The sequence below is a fragment of the Marmota flaviventris genome, chromosome 6 (genome assembly GCF_047511675.1).
Source record: "Marmota flaviventris isolate mMarFla1 chromosome 6, mMarFla1.hap1, whole genome shotgun sequence".
Lineage (NCBI taxonomy): Eukaryota > Metazoa > Chordata > Mammalia > Rodentia > Sciuridae > Marmota > Marmota flaviventris.
Window position 1 is genome coordinate 84,052,905 of NC_092503.1, and position 26,565 is coordinate 84,079,469.

The window sequence follows — 26,565 nt, forward strand, 5'->3', positions numbered from 1 at the left end:
GTGGCTTAGGGACCGTGTCTATCTTAGGTTGTCCAATACTACATATGGTCCTTACCCGTCATCGAATGATCTGACTCAAGGCGTCAGCCTCCTGTCTTAGGTTGGTACCATTGTAATTGGATCTTACCCGTCATTGGCTACCGGTCCAGCATACAGCCATACTTGTGGATAGGTCTTTGCACCAGTGGGGGGGGGGTGAGGTTCTTTGCCTCACCTCTGTTGGCCCCCAAATTTGGTCTTGGTACCAGTGGGGGAGTGAGGTTCTTTGTCTCACCTCTGTTGGCCCCCAAATTTGGCCTTGGTGCCAGTGGGGGGGTGAGGTTTTTTGCCTCACCTCTGTTGGCCCCCAAATTTTAGACCATCACAAGCAGAAAGGAAGGAGGATGCAAAATGCCACGGCACCAAGCCAAATGATGGCTCTTTCTGGAAAAATTGTACCACCGATGACACCATCAACAAAGATACTCCAGCAATACCACAATTCACTGCACCAACAGTTAGTTCACAATGCATGCAAGTGATACATAGTCCAGGCAAATTCTGCAAGCAGTTCAAAGCAGAGGAATCCATTAATATGTCCATTTCCTCGGAAAGTAAATCGACTTCTTGATTGAGCATCACTTGTTGAGTTATTATTCATTGATGCATCAGTTTATACAGTTTACTGTGATAGCTATCGAAGAAGCTGTAGCTTAGTTTTATCTTTGTCTTCACCAGCACTGGGATGAAGATAGGAATTCTGGCAATGATGGCCAAAAAAAAAATTATGTAATATTCCAGCAGGCACTAAGAAAACAATTTTCTGAACAATTTACATTATCCTGAACAGAATTATTAAATATAATGAAAAGGAAAGGTGAAAGTAAACAAACAGATCTGTTAACCACCTTTAAAAACAATCCTTAACAGCTGTTTACCTAATTTAAATTAAACCATTTAAATCACGTGAATAAAAAAAAAAATATTCGGATCCATTTTTTCATGAGCGCTCCCCATATATATGGGCATACACATATACAGACATACAACACAAAACAGAAGTGTGCACACATAACATACAACACATAAGACAATAGTAAAGGCCTTGTAGCTTTACACAGGTGAAATCTCCATTGCAATGTTTAAAAACTCCACAGTAAAAAAATAGAACTGATCAGAAAAACATTAACCTAGGTCTGTATGAGCTCAAAAAATAAAATAGAACTTCATGCTGTGGGAAAAGGCAATAATAAAATAGATATTGAAAAAGGCATCCTGGTTACAACCTGGGTTTGAGTCTTCTTTGGATATCCCATCCTTCTTCCTGTAACTTGCATATGAGTCTGAAGGTATTCCCACAAGTAAGCCCCAAGGTTTCTTACATTTGAAATAGGTCTTAATGGTGTTCATTATTCATTAGCCTCCAGGTGTGGGAGAATCACTGTCGCAGATGTAAGAATAGCCAAACTGGAGTTCTGAATATCAGCTGTTATGGATTTGAGCCAAGTCATCTTCTTTTTGGTCTGTAGAAATCGCTTTAGTTAATCTCTCTGGAATCCAAATCGGCTGCTGTTCTCCCTGTGGAAACACACAAACAGACCCCCGACTCCAGACAATCACTGAGTCAGGACCTTTCCATTGTCCTGTTAGAATATCCTTCCAAAGTACCTTAGGCTTATGTACATTTTTTGGACACATATGCCTTTCCGCAGCACTAAGCCCTGATGAATCCAAATTTAAAAAGTTTAGAGTAAAAAGGGTTATTTTAAGTTTATCTTTGGGGGATATATACCCCTTTCCAATTCCCTCTTTTTGCTTTAATAAGTACATTTTAATAGTTTGATGAGCTCTTTCAACTATGCTTTGTCCCCGTGGATTGTATGGGATTTCTATTAAGTAAAACATTAACTGATTTTTATTCAGGGATGATGTTCCAAAATATCCTATATGCATCCTTTGGAAATTTAAAGATCCTTTTAAATTCAAGTCTTCCAAAAGCATTTTGCCTTAATTTTTAGAATTACTTTAGTCCTTTTAATTTTTTGATGTGGTTTTAAACCAATTTCCTTCTAGTTTAACATTTTCTAAATTGGCTCTTGCCTATAAATTTTAACACCCTCATCTGAGACTTCTAATTTCTGCACCACCAGAAATTAAAGTTGTTGGGCTTTTTGAAAAAATTACTAATAATCTCCTTGTTCTTCTATTTTATCCAATATTTGACTTTAAACTTCTCTCTTCTACCTTTTCTATCTTGATTGTCTGTATCTAATAGTTGTCTTAGCTTTTTGCATTTTTTTTTATCTGAAATACCTTTATTTGACATTTTTAACCATTTTTTATCTTGTTTCTATCTTCTAATTTTTTAAGGTTTGTACATTCACCCTTAGTTGCTTTTTTTTTCCTCCTAGTTTTTTTTTTCTTCCTATTTTGTGGGTTTAAAATTTTTGTCTTCCTACATCTTCTCTATCTTTTTTTTTTTTTTACCATTCTGTACTTTTGTCTTTAAAGTTTTTCACTTCAAATTTTTAATCTTCTTTATCCAAATATCTTTTATCCTATTATCTTCTCATTTTCATGTTTTTTTTAAGTAATGCTTTTAAGATTAACTAGGCTTCGAATGACACAATCTTTCCTCCGCCATGAAGGCATCTTAACCACCTTTAATTTAACCTTTTAAAGCCTTTTGTAACTTACTTAGACATTTTACAACTTTTTACTTTACCACACAAAGATTATCTCATCTAGAAACATTTCTTTTTCCTTTAACCTTTTATATTAAAATATATTTCCACATCTTGAATCTTTTTATATCTCTTTTCTAGCTGTTAACCCTTTTTATAAATTCACATTCTGAAACAACCCTTATAAAATTTCTGATTTAGACAAATTACTCCACTTTAATAAGATGAAATACTTTCATGTTTTTTTATGGTACTATAATACTATAATTGAAACCCAACTGAAACTTCTTATACTCTTTGTATATAAATTACACTTGATAGAATCTTAACTCTTAGTAACCTTGTTTAAGCAAAGACACAGACACAAAGCAATATTAAACCTTTTTTCCATTTACCAATTTATGAAAACACACATAATGTTTAAATATATTACCTTATGGAACTTAATAAGTAAAGAGTACTTGATTTTATATTTAGTGGTTGATGTTTCAATACTTTAGCTTTGTAAATTAATCAAATGTCTGTAAAAACCAAGATCTTAGACAAGTGTAGTAAACAGAACTAGCCATCTCTTTCTTATTGAAGAAAAATCCTTCTACAGGATACCATGATGGTTCCATTGTGATATATTTAATAACTCCTCTTTAAAAAGCCATGGGCTACATTTTTGTATTGTATCAACATATGCCCTAACTGTTCTTGGTCTTACTGGGGTGCCTCCTTCCTCTAACAATTTCTCTTCCTCAGGGGCGAACAACTTCAAACTTTGAGTCAACCATTTTCCCCAGTTTGCCTGAGAAAGTTCTAGGGACAGGCAACTTGAAATAAAAACAAAATAAATCAAAACAAGAACACATTGTTTTTTGAAATGGTCATCCATTCTCACGCTTTTCCTCAGGGGCAAGCAATTTCACTTACCTCCAAGCTTCAGGCATTCCCCGTACGGGCCACCAAATGCCACAGTCTGGCTGGGCACAAAATAACCGAGCCGCCACAAAGCCTTGTAGGTTCAAATAGCAACTCTTTATTCCCGAACTCTCACCGGCACTCTACACACTTCCTCCACCGGGCTCCGCGTGACAAGAACCCCTCGAGAACTCAAAGGGAACTCCAAAGTAGTGGGTGCCCGAGGATCCGCCCTAATCCTGGAGCCGCCCTAATCCCGGAGCAGGGTCACCTTTCAACCATTCCCTCTAGCAAAATGCCAGGCGTCATTCTGACTAAACTGTGGCTCTCAACACCAGTGTTTACAGCATCACAATTCATAACAGCAAAGTTATGGACCAACCTAGGTGCTTGTCAATAGACCAATGTTTCAAGAAAACATAGTATATATACACAACAGAATTTTATTCAGTCATAAAGAATGAATTATGTCATTTATGATAAATTGTTGAAACTGGGAGAATATCATATTAAGTGAAATAAGCCAGACTCAGAAAGTCAAAGGTTGAATGTTTTTCTCTTGTGTGAAAGTGAGACAGGAAGTGGGGAGAGAGGAAGAGGGACAGATAGAAGGAGAGAGGGAGAAAGGAATCTCATGAAAATAGAAGGAGACCAATTGATTAAAGGAATGGGATTGAGAGAGGAAAGAGGGGAAGGCATGGGGAAGTACCGAGGAATGAAATCTACTAAATTATGCTATGTCCATGTATGAATATACCACAATAAATCTCACTTATATATAACTATAATGCAGTATTAGAATAATGATAATAATAATAATAGAGGGGAGATCACTAGAATAAAGCAAGCTGACCAGGGGTTGGGAGGAGGGAAGGAAAAGTGGAAGGTGCCTGGGAAGGAGATTGATCAAATTGTTATGTGTATGTATAAATATAGCATAATTAATCTATTATGTATAATTATAATGCATCAAAAAATTATAGTGTCATTCACTATGGATAAGCATATATGGATAGCAGGACTGCTGAAATGAAGGATACTTTTCCTCTGAGTTATATCATAGTTTGGTAGAATGAAAACTGCAAATTTCCAAGAGATGGAAACCACTTTTTCTTCACCAAATGCAATGCTAATTAACAGATGTTACTCTACTAATTTGTAAATTTAAAGGCTGATCACTCAGTAAATAAAACATATTTGAGGCTCTGCCAGCAGGTATTTTGCCTCCACAGAGGCAGTTTGGTTAATGGTTTCCACAGAGTAGGATGGGGGTCAGGGAGTGTTATGCTTGACCTCTTTTATCAGTCCTACGCCAGAAATGGTAGTCCATGACTATATGCAATCCTGATTTATCTTTACCCTACTTAGGGCAAATAAATGGACTTCTCTTTTTTATTAGAGTTATACATATCAAAAAAGTAGACAAGGATAATATCTACACCAAGATGCTTTCTGCATATAAGCTGTAGATATTAGGGGCTCTTGCCTCCAAGGGTAGTTCAGTGGTCTCTCTTGTTAAAGAAGAGAAACTCCTTTGATCCATTTGGTTTAATTGTCAGGATAGTCATCATTTGCTAATCTCATGACTTTGCAAGAGAAGATCTCAGGATCTATACTATAACTAAATGAATTTGCTTCCCCTGAACCCTGAGCTACAGTCACTTGTAATGAGCAACAGGCTTTTCCCTTCGATAGAGAAACGAGTGTGACCTCCCTTGGCCCATGCTTGTTGGCAATAGGGCATACTGTACTATATTTAGGAAAACAAAGGCATTAAAATCTACTTTTGAAATTAATACTTAAGCATAACCAAAGGATAAGACCAAACACTAAGACCACTCTTCAAGTGGATCAGTTGAAGCAACCCTCACTAACTTGGTTGTTCCAGGCATTGCAACCTGATCCACAGATTGTGCTAGAATCCAGAACTCTGACTTCACAAATAATTTCTTTTTAAAGACAACCAGTTATCCCTTAGTTTTCCTGACATTATCCCCAGTACCCCTTTCATAAATAAGCATCTGTAAGAAGAAAAAAAAACTTTTTTTCTTTCTCTTCAGCTTCCTCTTTGTCCCATTCTACTTTATATTGACTGGTGTATTGGTGAGCTTTCCACTACTGTAACAAAATACTCAAGAGAGCCAACTTGATAAAGGAAAGGTTTATTTTGGATTATAGTTTCTTGAGATTATGGTTGCTTGGCCATATTGCTTTGGGCCTGTGGCAGTGTAGCATGTAATGGCAAGAGTAGATGATAGAGAAAGCTTATTTACCTTATGATGACCAGAAAATAGAGACAGGAAGGAGCCAAGGGTTATTTCCCTATGACCTAACTTCCTTCCAGTAAGTCCCACCTCTTACAGATTCTCAATAGTTTTTCATGGGCCAGGGAAAAAGCTTTCAACATTTGAGCCCATGGGTGCCATTAAATTCAAGCTATAGCAACTAGCATTGGTGCGTACATCTGTTTCCCTAGTTTTTTGTTTGTTTGTTTGGAGATGTGGTTTCACAATGTGACCCAGGCTGGTCTTGAACTTGTAGGCTCAAGTAATGCTCCAGCCCCAGCCTCCCAAGTATGTGGGTATACCAGCATGTACCACCACAGCTGATTTGTACTTTTTAAAAGGAAGACTTACATATCTTACATATTCCTCACAGTGAATACAGGATACTGAATTTTTTTTTTGGGGGGGGTGCTGGGGACTGAACCCAGTGTATTGTAATGCTCAGCATGTGCTCTACCACTGAGCTACACCTCCATCCCTGGGTACATTTTTTTTAAAAGAAATTATTGCTAGGAAGAAGCCTTTTCACACCGTTCTTTCCTCAGCCCTGTCTTTCACCCAATCTTCACAGATTTTTTTCTATAAGCACATCCACCTTCTCTTTTTAGTCTGTCTCTCTGCACACAGTTCTCCATCTCCTTGATAGCAAGTCATACATTTAGTCAAATGGCAGGGTGTTTTATAGGTACCTGATTTTTGACTTTTAACTCCATAGGATTCCTTCTTTGGAAGTAGTACCTCAGTCAGGGTATCCTGGGCCATATCTTCTTCATCAAATTGTTCTGGTTGTTGGTGCTGACTTTGCAGAAAACTCTATGCCTATTTAAGATTTCAGAAGGAGATCATCTGACCTAAACAAGGAAAGATCCTCAATAATCACTAATTGTAAAGGAAGACAACCTGTTTGTAGGACAAAGGGCCCTAAGCAGGCTACCAGATATTCTATACTACTTTAACAGGAGAGGGTTTTCATTCATTTTCATATCACAGATGCCAACCACTTGTTCCCACATGGAACACTGGTGCCAATAGGCAGTGAGACAAAAGGACTATATAAGCTAACAAACATAAATGGAGACTACTGGTGATGTCAGTTTTAATGGCAACAATAAGCTGCTAAAATCTTAAGAACATGATCACCCACAGTAACATGGTCTTGCACAGTATTAATAATATGTATTGTGGACAAAATATATATAATATAAAGCTCAACTTTCTCTATGTTCCTTTATTTTAAAATCTATTGTTTACTCAGTGGAGAACCACAGTATCACTCTGACTTTAGAACCCTTTTCCTCACTTCTTTGGAGCTCATATAACCCCTTGTACACTCATCTTATAGGGCACTGACCTCACTGTATTTCAATTGTTTGCTGGAAAGTGATTTTTTCCCACTAAAATGTAAGGAGGTCACGTCATTCAACAAGATTTATTAAGCACCATGTTTGTCCTAGGCACTTTGCCAAATGTTAGAACTTCAGAAATGAATAAAAACAATCTCTGACCTTGAGGAACTTATATCTAGTAAACAAGACTGATGTAAACAGTTATTTCTGCAAGGATGGAGATATGAATAAGTTGCCTTGAACTCAGAGGACAGCTTAGCTCCATTCCAAGGGTCAAAGAACTATTCCTTAAATGGTCTACAAACCTGAATCTTGGAAGATGAGTGGGAATTTACTAACAAGACAGTTTCAGTGGAGTTGGGTCTCAGGTCAGAGAGTGGCGGTTTGCTGAGTGAGTTAAGAATGTGATAATAGTGAGTATACATTACTCTGCCCAGAGGAATCAATGACAATAAAAATGATGTGGAACAGTCTGTTGGACCCTTCTTTTTGTGTCTCATGGAGTACTGGTCAGAGGGAAGCCCTTGGTCTTTAGTGCCAGTGAATAAAAAAGTTGTTCACATCTGAGATTCAATAAAGTTAACCTTTACATTTAATATCATTTTTTAAAAGGCTATCCTTCAAGAATATGTTGGAGTTATTTTAAAACAATGAATACCTTCATAGGCAGTAGTGTCTCAGGTCTTTGAAGAAACCATGATGAAATGCATCTACCCCTCTTGGGACTTCCAAACCATTAACATTTGGAAAAACAGAAAAATGTAAGTTTAAAATAAAGCTAAAAAAAGGCCCAAATATAATAAACACAGAATGGTTTTTGAAAGATCTACTTTCTTATATTTCTTGATGAATTCTTACATGTAAGCTGAGCCTCTTCCTTCCTCTACCCTTCCTTTTTAAATAATTATTTCCTCTGTTATATATGTAACAGATGTTAGCTGGCTGTCAATCCAGAGATGGCAACATATTTGAAGATAAGATCTTATTTATAATTGATGGCATCTACTGAATATGTGCCATGGGGATGTAATCAACTGAGAGATTCTATGTAGTGGAAGCCATGAAGTCTGAGGTCTCATTAGAATTACATTCTTTCATTTAAAGAAATATGGAATCATGAGAAATAAAACCTTATTTCCCTTTTAACACAAAGATCCTAGGCTGTCCACTAAAAATTTTGGTGTCACTGCTTTTTCCTCTGATGGTACTAAGCATGAAAATATCTTGTTTGACTACTATTTTGGATTACTGACTGGTTATTTAAGAACTTGCAAAATCTTTACTTACACTATCAATGAGATAATCTGTCAGTGTGAAAATAAAAGATTTCTAAATGTCTAAGTGAAAGAGTGCAATACTACACTACATGAAAATCAGGAAAAGGTTAATTTTAAAGGTAATTTTGCAAAATCAATTTGGATTAACCTCTGATGCAATAAATACAGGAAATTTATTATACATATGCTACATCACTCTCCTGAAAGTTCTCTGAGATAATAAAAAATACTATTTAGTCTCATAAAAGTTTTCTAAGCTGCTATGGTTGATTGAATTGAGGTGGAAGGGTAGAGTGAAAAAAGTAGTGAACACAATTCCAACTATTTTCAGTCCCTTTCTCTGAAACTCATGCTGTAAAAATTATGACACATTTCTTAATTCAACTTTCCTAAACAACTTCAAGTTACAGATGTGAATGAAACAGTTTGAATATATGGTTAGAAGCTAGAGAGCTACAGTAGCACCAAATATTCAAAGAAGATGAACATGCAAATCTGTGTGGCAGTTTGGCCAAACAATAAAAAGACTAGTTTTACTTTCTCCTTCCTCAAGTTACCCAAGTTTTTCTTCTGTCTTTTCTTTGATGTTTCTGGTTCAGTGATATAACACAGCAATTAAACTGAAAGATGAAAACTGTATAAATCTTCCCCTCAAAAACCTAAAAACCTATATTTTTTGGATAGTTGGGTTTGTAACTATTCTATCATTTCAGATTTATTTTTATATTTGAGCTCATGTATTCATTGCACACTTGTTATGTTGACCTGATAGCATTAATAAGTACAATTTATCCACATAAGCTCCACTTTTAAAAGAAAAAGCGAGTAAACCATCATTTAAATAATACAAATGTTATCTAAATGTTCCAACATATACATACACACAAGGGTCACTTCTAATCACTAGTTTAAAATATATATATACTGATAATCCATTGTGAGACCAATTATTCTTTTTTGTTGCCCCTGAAATGCTGAACAACCTAAAACAAACAAACAACAACAACTCCTATTTCAGCAAATAAGCAAAAAACTACCTAGTAAGGACTATCACTAAACAACATGTGAGCAAGAAAATAATAAAAATCCTGAGTTCCTGAGACGATTATGTGGAGGTGAAAAAATTTTTAGCTGGCTAAAGAAGCATTTTGTGATAGCAAAATAGTGGAAAGAAAATAGAGGAATATCAAGAGATGTGGGAAAGTAATTTCATCCACTTGTACCTCATTTGAAAATGAAAGTTTAAGATAATAATCTAAGATTTCAGTTCTACAAATTTATTTCATTCAAAATGGAATTTCTAGTTAAAAAAAAAAGAAGTTAATCTTTCCTATGAACAAAATATTAAAGAAAAAGGAAACACATAAATACATGATCACTTATTATGGTTGAGATATGAGGTGTTCCCCAAATGTTCATGTGCAAGGAATGGTTCAGGGGTAAGATGGCTGGATTGTGAGAGTTGTAATCTAGTCAATGGAGTAATCCATTGATATGGACTAACTGGGAGGACACTAGGCAGGTGAAATGTGGCTGGAGGAGGTAGGTCACCAGAGGCATGACTTTTGGGTTTATATTTTGTTTTTGATGAGTGGAGCTCTCTGCTTCCATTTGTCATGTCCTGAGCTGCTTTCCTCTGCCATGCCCTTCTGCTAGAATGCTCTGCCTAACCTTAGGCCCAGAGCTATGGAGTTCACTCACCATGGATGAAACCTTTGAAACCATGAGCCAAAATAAACTTTTCCTCTTCTATTTTGTTCTTGTCAGGTCTTTTGATCACAGAGATGAAAAGCTGACTAAAAAAAAATCACTTAAGTCACCAAAAAACAACAAAAGACCTGAAGGCAAAATATAGTTTGCCCTTCATTATTTGAAGGGAATAGGTTCCAGCACCCCTGTGGATAATCAAATCCTTGAATGCTCAAGTACATCATAAAATGGTATAATATTTACAATATAACCTGTGCATATTCTCCCATATACTACATTGAATTATACCTAATATAACCTATTATACCTAATTCATGTAAATTCTAAATGCTATGTACATAGTTATTTTATGGTACTGTTTAGGGAATAATGATGGAGAAAAAAGTCTGCTGTTTAACACAGATGAATTTTTTTTTTTTTCTGAGCATTTTTGCTCCACGGTTGGTTGAATTGTGGATGCAGAAGTCATGAGTAAGAAAGATGGACTGTAACTCACCATTTATACAGATTAGTAAGCAGTTAAGGAACTATCATGGGCTGGGTTTATAGCCCAGTTAGTAGAGTGCTTACCTTGCATACACAAGGCCCTAGATTCAATCCCCAGCACCACACACACAAAAAAGGAACTGTCACATTTAGTGAGTGGATGATATAAGCAAAAATGGGGAGAAAAAAAACTTATACTTTTTAATTATGTCTAACATTGCAACCTACACTTTTACTAACCAACAGAACTTAGAAAATTAAAAGTTTACGCCTGCTTCATTAACTGTGACAGACTGTTTTCCATTTGAGCCTAAATTTGAATTTTAGTGGAGCTAAGAATTTGAGAGATAACAAATGTTATGTAAGAGCCAAACCAAGCTAGTGTCATTAGAAGGTACTCATTATTCATTCTCCTCTAAACTCACAAAATTTTTTTGATTGGATCACATGCTTGAGACTCGTGGACATTTTGAGAAAAGCATTTAATTATAAATTATGAATATCAAATACTTCTTAGTTTCTTTTTCTAGGTTTACCTTCCAACAGTCTAACTGTAGACAAAGCCTTGAAAAAATAAAGTTTGGGTATTCATTTTGATATGGTGAGATTTATTGACTGGTTTAGATTCCAAAGACAGTAATAATGTGGGCTGCACGTAATAATTTTTTTTTTTAAAGAGAGAGAGAATTTTAATATTTATTTTTTAGCTTTCGGCAGACACAACATCTTTGTGGTGCTGAGGATCCAACCCGAGCCCCACGCATGCGCTACTGCTTGAGCCACATCCCCAGCCCACGTAATAATTTTTTAAATTTTACAAATAATAAATGCTTACTGAATAAATTTTGGAAAATACAGAAAAACGCAAATAAACAGAAAAAAAAGTCATCCATCCATTGGGGGTTACCATTATATAGTTTTTTGTTGAGCTGTATAGTTTTAGTCTGTATACTACTTTTGGTCTTCTGATTTAGTCCCTTTTGATATCATATTTCCTTGGCAGTTTTTAAGTATGTAGTATTTCATTTTATATAATGATGTATGTTCCGCTTTTTATAATCAACAATAAAAAAGCCATAACTTATTTCAAAAGACTTCCTACACTAATGTGCAAGGGAATGGCAGACAGAGAAGGGGCCAAGCGAAGACCATCAATGAAGGAAAAATGTGAGGAGAAAAATGTGAAGCAAAATCATAGGGTTAACCGAATCACAGTATCAATTCTTGACTTTAGAATAAAGGGTTAAATTTCACACACCTTAGTTTAAATTGATACCTGCATCCCAAGCAAATACTGCCAATTACACATGGCTCAGCATCCCTCGAGTGTGGTCTTTTAAAAAGCTGTCTAGAGCAGAAGCCACCAGAGACCTCTCAGTCGCTGACAAGGATGGCTCAGCTAGATGGTAGAGCCTGCCACCTAGGCTAGATGTCGCTATGTTGACCATAGGAACAGGCAGTTGTGGGCCAACAGAGCCAGCAGCCCCAAGGGCGAAGACGCGTCTATGGCGCAAGCGCAGAGATCCCAGTGACCCCAGCGCTGCGCATGCGCCAACGTAACCACACGCTCCAGGGCCAGAGGCCCACAATTTGTCGTCACAGGGCAGCTGATCAGGTGATCAGAGTGCGTCCGGCGTTTTCCTCCCTCTTCTATCCTCCACCCCTTTCCCCTCCCCTTGTCCCTCAGCCTTCTCCCTTCTTCCTCTCTCCCCTCCTCCGGCGTCTCCAGCCGACTCCCGCTTCCGGTCGGCAGTCGTCTGCGAAAGAGTGTCCCGCCTCTTCCGCTTCTCTGGTGTCAGTGCCGGCGGCGGCAGCGGCGCCTGCGCGTCTCCTGTCAGGGTGAGCAGCCGGGTCCCCTGGGTAGTCCACCTGCACGTCGCGGAGCCGCATCCCGGGGGTCGATGGCAATGAACTATAACGCGAAGGATGAAGTGGACGGTGGACCCCCGTCTGCTCCTGGGGGCACCACGAAAACTCGGAGGCCGGATAACACGGCCTTCAAACAGCAAAGGCTGCCCGCTTGGCAGCCCTTCCTTACTGCGGGCACGGTGCTACCTACCTTCTTCATCATCGGCCTCATCTTCATCCCCATTGGCATCGGCATCTTCGTCACCTCCAACAACATCCGCGAGATCGAGGTGAGAGGAGGGAGCGAGAGAGTTGGCGTCACCGGAGGCCGGGTCTTCAGCGCCCGCCCCCTCCTACCCTAGCTCTCCAGAGCGGGACTGGCGGGTCCCGCCCTCCCCCTACCCTCCGTCCTGTTTGGTTTCTTTCTGTATTGGCGGGTGTTCAGAATTCGCAGTTTTATCTTAGCTGCTTCCCACCCATGATTTACACGGATAGAAACGGAGTGAATGTTTAAACTAGGAAGTGAGTCAGGTGAAGAACGCTTAGGAGTTAAAGTGTTTTTCAGCCAGGTGAAAAGAGACGTGGGAGGAAAAGTTCTGTCTAGCTGAAACCCGAGGGAGTTGACGGGTGAGAGTGTCATTACTTGTGTGGGCATTATCCCTGGACACAAAGATTACACCGTGGCCATTGTTGAGAAAAGGACCCAGAGTCAGAGTTTTGATGCTTTTTATGTGAAGTCAAGTCGTATGTCACCAGGTCACACATTAGGACAAATGAGTAGTTCCAAGTATGTACAGTACCTTTCATTTTGAGCTAATTCAGTGTTATTATATGTAGGGCATGATATAAGTAAAACATAACCTGAAACTTCAATTCTGGTTTTGCGTTGAGGCAGTGTTTGTAATTATGCTGCACATTCTCCCTTGACTTTTAAAAACTTTTATAGAGTTAGTGATAGTATACTGAATAAGCTGTGCATTATTAAACATTTTACTGTTTTGTTTTTAATGAACATTTTTCTTATATAAAACACGACAGAAAAACTTTATTGGGGAAGCATTTTGGTTTCTGTCAGAGCAGCAATAACAGTATCTGTATCCATCTGCAGTGGTGAAGTATGGTTGATAGATGTAAATACTGTACATTCATTAAACATTTGCTCTGTTCTCTCTTCTTTCATATCTTACCGTGTTTTATCTGTTTGAAAAGGCAAGACCTGATACCCAAGTAATCTTGACTTTTTTTTTCATTTCTGTACATATGTATATATCCTTGCAGACTTTTTAAAAAAATTTTTGGGGGTTGAACCAAGGGACACTTTATTACTGAGCTACATCCCTGGCCCTTTTTGTTTATTTGTTTAAAATTTTGAGACATGGCTAAATTGCTTAAGTCCTCTTTAAATTGCAGGGTTTGGTCTCAAACTTGCCATCCTCTTGCCTCAGCCTCTGGAGTCACTGGGATTACAGGTGTGCACCACTGTTCTTGGCCCCATAAGCTTTTTTTAAATAAATGCTGTATGTGATTTAATGGGGCTTTCAGGATAATTTTATTTTTAACTAGGAAGTAGGGATTCCTTGTTTCCAGTTTAAAGTATTACCTCTAAAAGCAAGAGCGATCTACTTTTAATTTTACAGTGCTTACTTCACTGTTAATAACAGTAATAAGAATAGTATGTATAGCATAACTAGTTTTTGAATCCTTTACTAAAAATCATTTTCAGTTTAATAACATGTTGCAGTATATTTTTTCAGTATGCATTTTTATGTCTATATCTCCCTAATAGTTTTGTACATGTAGTTTAAAATGCTACAAAATCTGAAACTTTTTAGGTATGTCATGTGATGTACTCAAAAACTTTGGAATTTTGAAGTGTAGGGATGCTCAACTGGTGAAGTCTATGCGAATATTCCAAAATCCAAAAAATTGAAATCTGAAGCACTTCTCATCCCAAGCATTTTGGATAATTGATATTCAGCTTATACTTGTTCTCACAACCACACAATGATCACACATTATATAAGATTTGAGTAACATGGTGAAATGTGAAGACCATGACTCTAGTAGCTAGAGTCAGGCAGAGTTGGGTTAAATTCCAGCTCAGCAAATTAAGTAGCTGAGATTTTTGGAAAATTTACTTAATTTCTCTTAAGGTCAGTATTAGAAGCAACATAGATACTAGCCTGGCACTAAGTAATGATGATCCTTAACCATGAGATGAGAAATGGAGTCAGAGAGGTTGAAATTTGACTGTAAACTAGGTAAATTATAAAATTGAGTCAGAAATCCACTATCTTGATTCCCAATTTAAAGCTTTCACACTATACTAAGATCCTACTGCAGTGCTAAATGATAGTAGATGAAGTTGAAAATAATTTAACATTAAAAATTTGAATCATCTTATTTAAATTTCTTGATATTAAGGAGAAAGCAATAATGTGGAATTTTATATGAATGATTATTTACAAATTATATGAAATTAAATATTTAACTTTTTTTTAAACTTTAAAAACATTTTTTAAGTTGTAGGTGGACACAATACATTTATCTATCTATCTATCTATTTATTTATTTTTATGTGGTGCTTAGGATCAAACCTAGTGCCTTATGTGCTAGGCAAGCATTCTACCACTAAGCTATAGCCCCGGCCCTCTTTATAACTTTTGGCTTCTAAATTTTTTTTAACAGTAAATACTGGCAAAATGGAAATTTCTTAGATTGTTCTCATGTGCAGTGCCAATTTAAAGTTGCCTGGAGAAACATGCTGCAGTTTGGTCTGGTCAAAAGAGCACTGAAGTTGAGTCAGGGTATTACAGTTGAAGTTCAGTCTCACTCTCTAGTTTGTGATCCTAACCATGTTTTTTGAGTCCAGTTTCTTGATGAATCAAAATAATCAGTTTAGATTATCTCTAAGATTCTTTTTCAACTTTAAAATTCTGTGACTTCCAACTTTAATGTGATTTAAAAAGTGCTGTGTATTCACATTGTATCATCTTTGGAACCAGAGGAAATAAAAATTAGTAATAACTTGAAATTTTGTACTAATATTGACATATAGTTATGCAGAGATAATCCATATATACTTAAAAGTGTTAGCATTAAATATGTAGTAAAGTGTTTCTGAATTGGATCTGGAATTATTAGAAAAACCTTGGAAGCTTTCCCCAAACACACATTTGTCTGTCGGCACTTCTTTGTTTTTGTGCTGGGTATTGAACTCAGGACATCAAGCATGCAATAGGCTACATCTCCAACACCTCTACTTTTTGGAACCATTAGTTTAAAGTATGTTGAGGGTTATTGAAAGTAAATGGTTTGCTGGGTGCTGTGGCATATCCCTCTAATCCCAGTTGATTCAGGAGTCTGAGGCAGGAGGCTCATAAGTTTGAGGCCAGCCTTAGCAATTTAGTGAGACCTTGTCTCAAAATAAAAAATAGAAAGAGGGGACTAGGGAGATAGCTCAGTGGTAAAGCACTTGCCTAGCATGCATGTGGCCCTGGGTTCAATCCCCATCACCACATAAAAAATAACAACAGAAGATTTTACAAAATAAAAAGGGCTGGGGACTAGTGATAAAGTACCCATGGGTTAAAAAAAAAAAAAAAAAAAAAATCCCCAGTACAAAAAGAAAAAAATAAATGGTTAATGAGACATTCTGGCCAACATTCACTTGTTACTGTAAGTTGTTTGCATCTTTAGTTTCTTTATTTTTGAAAATTTGAAAACCTCGTTGCTGTTTTAATTAAGATTACTAGGGCAAAGGAGACTTTTTAAATCAAAATACTTAGCTTAATGTGCTAAGGTCAAAAAATCCAAAAATTTAAGGTAAAATCAGTGAATATTTCATTTTTCCAGAATTGTTTTACTAAAAACCTTACTGCTCTTATAAATCTGAACTAACCTGAAAAGGGTGTTTAAAAAAAAAAAAAGCTTGACATTTTAATGTCTATATTTGGCAGCTTATTTCCTTTCTCCCCTTGTCAGGTTTATGTATTTTGTTGGTTTTTATATTTTATAAGTTAAATAAAATGAGACTTTTAGAAAACTACAGTTTTTAATTTTATTGTTAAAATATTTTAAATATTATCTTAACACACTAGGATTTACAATCTCATTTTTTATTGAGAGTAAGGAATGAGTATTTCCTTTAATTTGGCAACTGTAAGAGTCAGGCACATACTTCCACAGCAAAGGTAATGCTTTTCTAGTTTAGGGTTCTTGGTGAAGCTGAGTTATGGAGTTAACTTGAAAAAGATAGTAGGGTGTTTTAGTCAGCTTTTTTGCTGCTGTGATTAAAAGATCTGACCAGAATGATTGTAGAGGGGGAAAGTTTTATTTAGGGGCTCATGGTTTCAATTATCTCAGTCCATAGAACAGGCTTCATTCCCTGGGGCTTGAGGTGAGGCAGAACATTATGGTGGAAGAGTGTGGTGAAGGAAAGCAGCTCATGTAGTTATCTGGAAGCAGAGAGAGAGTGAGTTGGCCTGCTCCAGATACAAAATATATACCTCTTAGCCATGCCCCAAGTCCCACCTCCTCCAGCCATACCCTACCCACTTCTGTTGCCATTCAGGTAATCCCTATCAGGGAATTAATTCACCAATTGGTTTAAGACTCTTACAACCCAATCATTTTTCCTCTGAACCTTCTTGTGTTGCTTCACAGTGACCTTTTGGGAAGACACCTCACATCCAAACCATAACATGGGGTTATCTTAACTTTTGAAAAAACTTTTAACCGTATAAAGTTACATAGTTTTAAATTAATGGTTGGCCTGTAGTCCTAGCTACTTAGGGAGGCTGAGGGAGGGTGAGTTTAGGAATTCAAGGCCAGCTGGGCTGCATAGTAAGAGCCTGTCTCAAAAAAGTCAAAAAATTAATTAATGTTTAGAATCAAATGAGGATGTTATTCAGAATAATATTCAGAATTAATTTAGAAACTGAACATTTACTTCCAATTAATATTGTCAAAAGTGTTCACGGTAAATTTTCAAGAAATTTTAATGGATTAGCTTTACTCTCCTATATGATAAACTCCCATTTTATTATTATTTCATTTAGTCCACTTAGTTATTTTATCCTAATTAACTTCTGTTTTCTGATAAAAATATATTTTTATCTATGTTTTTACTCCCGTGTAACTTGAATTCTTAGGTTGCAAAATTTTTAAGATAAGATTTTCCACCTGCATTAGTGACCTTTGTTTATACTTATTCTTTAGCTAAGAGTCAAGGAAGGATAAATTGCTTTTTATAAATGATTGTTAAAGATTAAGCATTTTGGATAACCCCTGTTGGATCCCTGTGGGAGTTCTGTCACTTTTTTTCCCCCCTCACTTGAATAAATCCTACTCTTTTTCTCTCCAAAAAGGGGGGGGGACATTTTATGTTAATAAGTTGGATAATTTTAATACTCAAATTGATCGAAGTTGCTAAAAATAACAAGCCCTTAGAAATTAACAGGCTTGTGGTATTAATGTTTTTGTTTCTCAAGTAACATAAGTGCTTAAATCAAAGAATGGTAAAGTAAATATGGCCTACTTGACTGTGTTTTGTGGCCCCAGGAACTGAAAATGATTTTACAGATGTGCATTTGCAATCTATTTGCTGATTGGGAATGCCGACTTTGAATCCCAATTATGTGGAATATTATGCCCCCCCAACAGAATTCTGTTCTTCTCATGAGTAGACCCTATGCTAACAAAAATTTGAACACAAATATATATTTTGAATTTCATTAATAACAATTGTTGTAAATTTTTCTTTCTTGTTACATAAGTACTTACATAAAATCCTTGACCTTGTTCCTTGAAGGGTCTCCAAAGCTTGTGGTATTTTCTGGCTCTTTAGAGAAGGAAATGCCTGCCTTTGACCTAGAGTTTTAAATCAAATTTAGCATTTGCTACAAAAATAACTATGTTTAAATTTACATTTTCTAATCCTTAATAATCATTTGTTCTAATCCTTAGTAATCATTTGAGGTAGGTGTAATTATTCCTGGTAATTGCTTTTGTTCAACCACCTCTGTGGATTTAGTAGATATAAAATACATTAGCTAAGATTACCATTAAGCTTGGTTTAGGTAGATCATTCTTAATTTCTTTGTCACAGATAAAATGAGTTGCTTTTCAAATTTTTACTTTCATTATCTTTTGTCTACATTGGAACCTCTAGAAAAGGACTCTTGAAAAATTCTTTAGTATGCAATAGTCACTTCAAGAGAGGAACTTAAAATACCATTTTAAACTTAATCCAGTTAATACTTAAAATGATTTATCTTTATTACTCAGCATTTTGTGGAGTGACCTGTTTGGGTCTTATATTGATTTCCTTTTAAATAAATTTACATTCAAAATGGAACTTTTCCAGTCCTATACAGTGTAAAAAATGCATGTCCTTCAAATTTATTCTTTCCTATCACTTTAAATTCAGAGTCTGTTTCTTAGGAATAGAGCATATTTTTAGAAGTACTCTAATTACTAAAGTTTAAAATTATTAAGAAGTGCCAGTTTGATTTAGGATTACAGTGGGTAGGAAAACAAAGCTGAAAAGACAGTAACTTTTTCAACTAATCTACTCATTGATAAATATCTGTCCTATTTTGCTTCTGGTTCTTTCCACATTTGGATTTAAATTAATGGGCAGTCTCCAGACAATCATTATTTTGAACTATGCCTTGTATGCTTTTGACATTTGAAAAACATTGCTTTTTTATTTTTAAACCATGGATTGAACCTAGGGGTGCTTAGCCACTGAGCCACATTTCCATCCCTTTAAAAAAGTCTTATGAGACAGTGTCTCTCAAAGTTGCTTATGGCCTTGCTAAGTTGCAATCCTCCTGCTTCAGCCCCTGGAATCCTGGGAATTACAGGTATGTGACACCACACCCAGCTGAGAAGCTTTACTTTTTCAAAATAAGGGAACTATGTTCCCATTTTCCACTTAGTAGCCTCCTTTCTTTCTAAGGTTGAAATTATTAGTTTAGTATAATTGTGTCTTTTGAAATCTTACGGATTGTTATATTCAACAGATTTTATTACAGTCTGAACATTAGGTCAGACTACCCTTGAATTTTAGCTTGATATATAGTGGTAATTTAAATCAATTATTTTAATAAACATAGTACATATTTCTGTATACAAAGTGCCTCTTTGGCCATAGTGGATGATAGAAAATGTTTGGGGACAGGGAGACAGGGCTTCTTTTTTTTTTCTTTTTTTCAGTGGAGGTATATCTTAAAAAGCCTGGAATCTTTTGGGGAAGATGAAACACACACTTAGCAGGAAGATTAAGCATCGCTGGGTGAGTGGCACACACAGAATATATCTTAGTAGTTCAAAGAAAGACAAGATGACATAAGTCTATACCAGGGAAAGCTTTATGTAGGAAGAAGACTTTGAGCTGGAACTTGAAGGACAAAAATGGTGCTTATAAAGGAGAAGTTTGGATTCATTCCAATAAAAGAGATTAATATGAGCAGTGATCTAGTGGCAGAAAATCAAAATGTGTATAGAGAAAATAAGAGGAAGGGCAAATTACCTGGTGCCAGGTTGTGGATAGTCTTGGTATTTTGTAGTGAATGTATTAAATCAGGAAAGTGTATATTGGTTAGGGTTGGGTTCAGCAGTGAGTAATTGAGAATGAAGATCTTAAATGACTTAGGAACCTAATATGAAGCTGATAGAAGGCTGTTTTACTGAGTCCTCACTCTACCATTTACTTCTAACATTCTTAGAAATTGGCTCTCAAGCCTAAGGTTCAAGATGGAGGCTAGAGTTCAGATTGCCTTCTCTGGGCAGCAGTATAGAAGAAAGGATGAAGAACAAATGATAAAGCACTTTTTAAAAAGTTTCTTGGAAGCTGCCATGTTCCACTAACAAGGCCACGCTAGCTGCAAGGAAGGATGGAAAATGTAGTTTTTATTCTAATAACAAGATTTTCTGGTACTGAGAATTTTATACTAAAGAAGAAAGGTGTAACAGAAGTTGAGGTAGTAGGTTGTTAGCAGTCTGTGCATCACAAGGTTATAGGAAGATTTATCTGGTGGTAAAATGATATGTCGGTTGAGAGCTAGCTCATCTAGGTAATGATTACATTTTAAAATTGATTATGGTAATTTGTTGAACTTGATTTCATATAAAGGGCATTGTGTTTTTTTATGTGAAAAGCAAATTAGATATATGACATTACTGATAGGTTAAATAAGTTACAGAAGGAAAATTGAATATCATTACCTTCCTTTTGTTTTCTTCAACCTCTTTTTTTATCCATTCAGTATATGAATGTGTTCTAATTTCTCAAAAATGAAAACATGCTATTTTAATTCTATTAAATACTGAAACAGTTCAAAATGACATTTTTTCAGAGTTCACTGCTAATAATTTTATCTACTTTATATCAGTTACTGTTCTTGTTATTATTCTCTTTCTCTCTTTTTTTTTTTGGATGAGGACATTGAATCTATAAGTCTTTTGCTTATAATTGAGCAGCTGGTATTCAAACCTAGCACTCTGACCTCTTGTTTTGTTTCTTCTGGGTGTTGATCAATATTCTCTTTTAGCACCATCTGTATAAAAAGAAGGGTCCACACTTGTCCATAATATCTTTCTTATATCTCCTACTCATTCCTTAATTTGCTGTTGGAAGATGAAAAAGTCTCTGAGGAAAAATGAAGGGTTGAGAGATAGTTCACAATTTTAAATAGAATAACCAGGAGGGCTCCATTAAATTGGTATTTAGTGAAGATATAAAAACAAGGTAACGGAGTAAATCATGCTGATATCTGAGGGAAGAATATCCTATGCCAAAGAAATAGTAAGAGCAAAGGTCTTGAGGAACATGCTTAGTAGGAAGAGGAATATCAAAGAGGCCAATATGGCTGAAGCAGGGTAAGAGGTCCAGGAGAATAGTAAAAGATTAGGTTGAAGTGGTAAAGCATTGGGGTCTATATCATGTAGGCCACTATAAAGACCTTGACTTTTCATACTCTATGTCGTGGGAAACTATTAGAACAGTTTTGCACAGATAGGTGACATAATTGCTTATTATTAACAGAGTGACTCTGGTCATGAAATGGAGAGTATTGCTTGGGGAATAAGAATAGAAGGTAGAGTATTCTGATAGGAAAAACAAACAAAAATTTTTCTTCTTTTCATACACCATTCATCATCACACTTCGACATCAGGTATGGTTGCCTGCCTCTCCCCAATCAAGAGATCCTAACACCAGATTCTTCTGTACATACCAACTGGGTGTCCTGTGATTTAGTTTGGTTCTGACACTATCATAAAATAGCATCAAGCCCCAAAGGTTAAGAACTCAGTACCAAAACTACCCTTCAGCCCCCATTTCAGATGCCAATTACAAGTCCCAGGTTGTCTGATCAACTGGCTACAGATGAAGGTTTCCATGCCCCTTCTCTGGGTTTGTTTTATTTGCTAGAGTGGCTCACAGAATCCAAGGGAACTCTACTAAAAGATATAACAAAGGATACAAATGAACAGCTAAGTGGAAGAGATGCATAGGGTAGGAGTTATAGGGGAAAGGGTAAGGAACTTCCATGGTCTTCTGGGTGCACCACTCTCCAGGTGAGTTTTATGGAGGTTTCATTATGTTAGAATGATGATGAAATTACTGGCCATTGGTGATCAACTCAAGGCTCTGTTTTTTTCTTTTCCCCAGATGTTGAGAGGGAACTAAAAACTCTAACCCTTTAATTAGGCCTTGGTCTTTTAAGGTTGGGGTGACCAGCCTCCAACCTTAAGCTACCTAGGGGCCCATAGCCACCAGTCATTCATTGGCTTACCACTCTTGAGATCCCAAGTGTTTTAGGAACTTAAATACAATGCCCTGCTTTATTCATGTTAATTATCTATTTCTTTGATCTACCCTGTGTATAGGCTGCAGCATAACTAACAAAGTCCTTTCATCAGTTATATCCTAAGAAGTTTTTATTACTTGATATCTTAGTAAGGCTTTAATTATCTGAAACTTCATGGTGGAATTTATTATTTTTTGTTTGTAGAAATGAGTTAAATGCCATACATAAAAATTTTGTGAGGAAATTTGTACATTTGTCATCCTATCTTCCCCCCTACCCCCCAATTACCTGCAGTTTAACTTTCCACACTTTTGGCTACCCATGATCAGTTGTGGTCTGAAAATAGTAAATTGAAAAATCCAGAAATAAACAATGCATGAGTTTTAAATTACATGTCATTTTGAGTAGCACAGTGAAGTCTTGTGCCCTCCTGTTCATCCTGCTTGGTATATGAATCATCCTTTTATCCAGAGTATCCACACTGTATATGCTACCCGCCAATTAGCACTTAATAGCTGCCTAATTTATCAGATTGACTGTCCTGGTGCTGCAATGATTATGTTCAAGTAACTCTTATTTTACTTGTGGCCCCAAACATAAAAGTAGTGATGCTGTTAATTCCATTATGCCATAAGGAAGCCATAAAGTGCTCTCTTTAAGTGAAAAGGTGAAAGTTCTCAAGAAGGAAAGAAAACATTGTGTACTGAGGTTGCTAATGTCTATATTACAAGATATTTTGAGAGACCACATTCTTGTAACTTATAATATTATATATAGTTATATATATAATATTATATATATAACTTTTATAGTTAGTAATTTATCCTTTACCATACTTAATTTACAAATTAGCTTTATCACGGTGTGGGTGTACAGGAAAAAGAAGAGTATATGTAGGGTTTGACACTATCCATGCCATCCACTGGGGGTCTTAGAATGTGTCCCCTGCAAATATTGGGGAATCACTGTGTTATAAAATTCTATTTCCAACTCTGATCACTAATATATCCTGAGATGATTGTTATTTTTAATCTGCATTCCAGATTAAAAATATGAAGAGTTAGTTATACTGTTTAAAATGTTAGTATTAACAATTGGTACCAACTTTGTTTTTAAAATTGAATTCCATATTTGAATTATTGTAGGGTGCATGCTTGTTATTTAATACTATGGGAAGAACCAGTGTAGTCAAATGGAAGGAACCCCAACTTTGGAGGCAGACAAATCATATTCTGAATGGATTGAATTGTGTTCTTCCAAAAGATATGGTTACCTGTGAATGTGATTTTTATTTGGGACTAGAGCCCTTGTAGCTCTAATTGAGTTAATGACTAATCAAGTCATTAGGGTGGGCCCCTAATTGATATAATTGGTGAGTTTATAAGAAAAAAATAGACACACAGTGAAGATGATGTGAAGATAGAAACATCAGACACCATATAATAAGAATCAGAGATGGGGTGCTGCAGCTGCAAGCCAAAGATGTCCAAGGATTGCACTTCCAGAAACTAGGAAGAAGCAAGGAAGTCCCGGAAAGAGTATGGCCCATTTAACATCTTGAATTTGGGCTTTTTGTCTCCACAATTATGAAAGAATATATTTCTCCTGTTCCAAAGCATCATGTTTGTGGTAATTTTGTTACAGCAGAATTAGGAAACTAATGCAGACACTTAAGTGTTGTTTGATCTTGGGCAGTCACATTTTACCACTGATTCTCACTTTTCTCATTTATAAAAGACTAAGAACAATTCTGGCTTGGGGGTGTACTTTTGGAATATAATAGCTGGATTTGTTTACTGCTTTCCTTTCTTCAAAGACAATTCACACTTATGTATTACCTAATTCATTGATCATTTCCAAATGTTAGATTTTAATTTACTAATTGGGTTAGAATTAAAGTCTTCCCTTATAGTTCCCTCTTCAATTCTCTAATTTACACAAAATAATAAATTTCAAGTGAGCCATAGAATTTCTTGAGACTAATTTTTTTTTGGTGGGGGGTGACTATTAAGTTTAGGACAGATGACCTTAAAACAGTTTTTAAAAACTGCTTTTAAGGTTGCTTTTAAGTTGCTTTATTGAACTTATCTTTCCTTTTAAAAGCAAGTTATTTCAGAGTGTATTAGGTATCCACTTTTTTTCTCTATGGAATTGCTTAGTTATATTTTTCTCTTGCAGATTGATTATACCGGAATAGAGCCTTCCAGTCCCTGCAATAAATGTTTGTCTCCAGTTGAAACACCTTGTATTTGTACCATTAACTTCACACTGGAAAAGTCATTTGAGGTCTGTGTTTCCAAGTAAAGTGTTAGAAAAGCAATGTTTTAAAAAATATTGATAGTCTATTAACCTTTTTTCTAGGTACTTTCTTCTTATAGAGAGGACTCAGTTTAATTTATTGGAATACACCTTTGAGAAAGATTGTTTTATGTGTTTGACTATTGCATTTTGCTGTATGATTAAGAAATTATTTGAATGGTTAACTTTAGTACTTTCAGATAAAATTATGTGGAATCACTTTATCCTTGCACTTCAAAATTTTGTAACTGTACAAATCAGTTTTGTGTTGTTTATATGTGCATTGTATTTTAAAATTATTGCTCAGATTGCCTTTTAATTATAAAACATTTATTTTAGAAAATACTAATTCTCACTATTTAATTGGATAATTTTTCTGTGAGATATGAAACATTACCAAAAATGCAAATACTTAACACTTTATTGATCTTTTATATTTTGATAAGTGCTTGGAACTCTGTGTGTGTGTGTGTGTGTGTGTGTGTGTGTGTGTGTGTGTGTGTCTGTCTTTTGCATTCTGATATGCCTTTCTTGGTCACTAAGCATGTTCTAAGGGACCTAAAAATTCAGAATGGGCATGGAAAGAACAATTTGTACTATAATCTGTCTGAAAATTGAGCTTTATAAAATTATCATTCAGGGTGCCAAACTGCTTTAATACATCCCAACATTTTAGATATACTGTATTTCAGATTTTCTAAAGGTCATGATAACTTTATAAGATTGTTGCCACCCAATTCACATAGCTAGACTGTGGAACCAACCTAGATGCCCTTCAATAGATTAATGGATAAAAAAAAAAATGTGGCATTTATACACAATGGAATATTACTCAGCACTAAAAAATAACAAAATTATGGCAATTGCAGGGAAATGGATGGCATTAGAACAGATTATGCTAAGTGAAGTTAGCCAATCCCTAAAAAACAAATGCCGAATGTCTTTTTTGATATAAGGCGGGGGCGACTCAAAACAGAAGAAGATTACCATTAAACAGGGACGAGAGGTGGAGGGAATGGGAGAGAGAAGGGGAATTGCATGGAAGATGGAAAGAGACCCTCATTGTTATACAAAATTACATATAAGAGGATGTGAGGGGGAAGGGAAAAAAAGAGAGAGAAATGAGTTACAGTAGATGGAGTAGAGAGAGATGATGGGAGGGGAGGGGAGGGGGGATAGGAAGGGCAGCAGAATACAATAGACACTAGTATGGCAGTATGTATAAACGTGGCTGTATAACCAGTATGATCCTGCAATCTGTACACGTGGGAAAAATAAGAATTCATACCCCATTTGAATCAAATGTATGATATATGATATGTCAAGATCATTGTAATGTTTTGAACAACTAATAAAAAAAAAAAAGATTGTTGCCACCTAGTGGTTATAGTTACTCTTGTGCTGAGATGGAGCACAGGATAAATGCTGCCTTTGAAAAAACCATGAAAACTTAATTTAATTATTTAATTTTATTTCCACAGAAATAACATATAAATTTAATGTATCTTTAAAAGTCTAGTCTTTCAACTAGATGAGCAAACTATAAAGATACAATATATTTGCTTTTGTCAGAATAGGGAGAATTGAAGAAATGAAACTTGAAATGATTTAGAAGCTCCCTCATTTATAAAAACCTATTTCAGAATTTCTCTTCTGCAAACATGATCAGCCTCAGATTCAGTCTTTTGTAGGTTCTTTGTTTCTTCATAAAATTTGAATTGGACTAAAATCCTTTTTAGGAAACTTAAAGTAGGTTACTTTGTCTTAGTATTCATTGAAATGCTCTCCTTTTTAATTTATAAATTGAAATTACTATACTAATTCTTGAGATGATACTCTTTTTCCCCCCACAAAAGGCACATTTGTCCTGTTCCTGTTTCTGTGATGTAATTTTGATAGAAAATTCTTTGCCAAGTTATTTTGAAGT

At 35.8% G+C, this 26,565-nt stretch overlaps 1 protein-coding gene across 1 annotated transcript in view; it reads left to right on the forward strand.

Moving 5' to 3' along the window:
* Positions 1-12,439: 12,439 nt before the first annotated feature.
* The window catches only part of Tmem30a (transmembrane protein 30A), a 28,786-nt gene continuing 14,660 nt past the window's right edge, over positions 12,440-26,565 (forward strand). The window contains exons 1-2 of the mRNA XM_027928203.3: positions 12,440-12,811; positions 24,519-24,626. Coding sequence (XP_027784004.2) covers positions 12,575-12,811; positions 24,519-24,626 — 345 coding nt within the window. The 5' untranslated portion in view covers positions 12,440-12,574. The remainder of the gene's footprint in view (positions 12,812-24,518; positions 24,627-26,565) is intronic.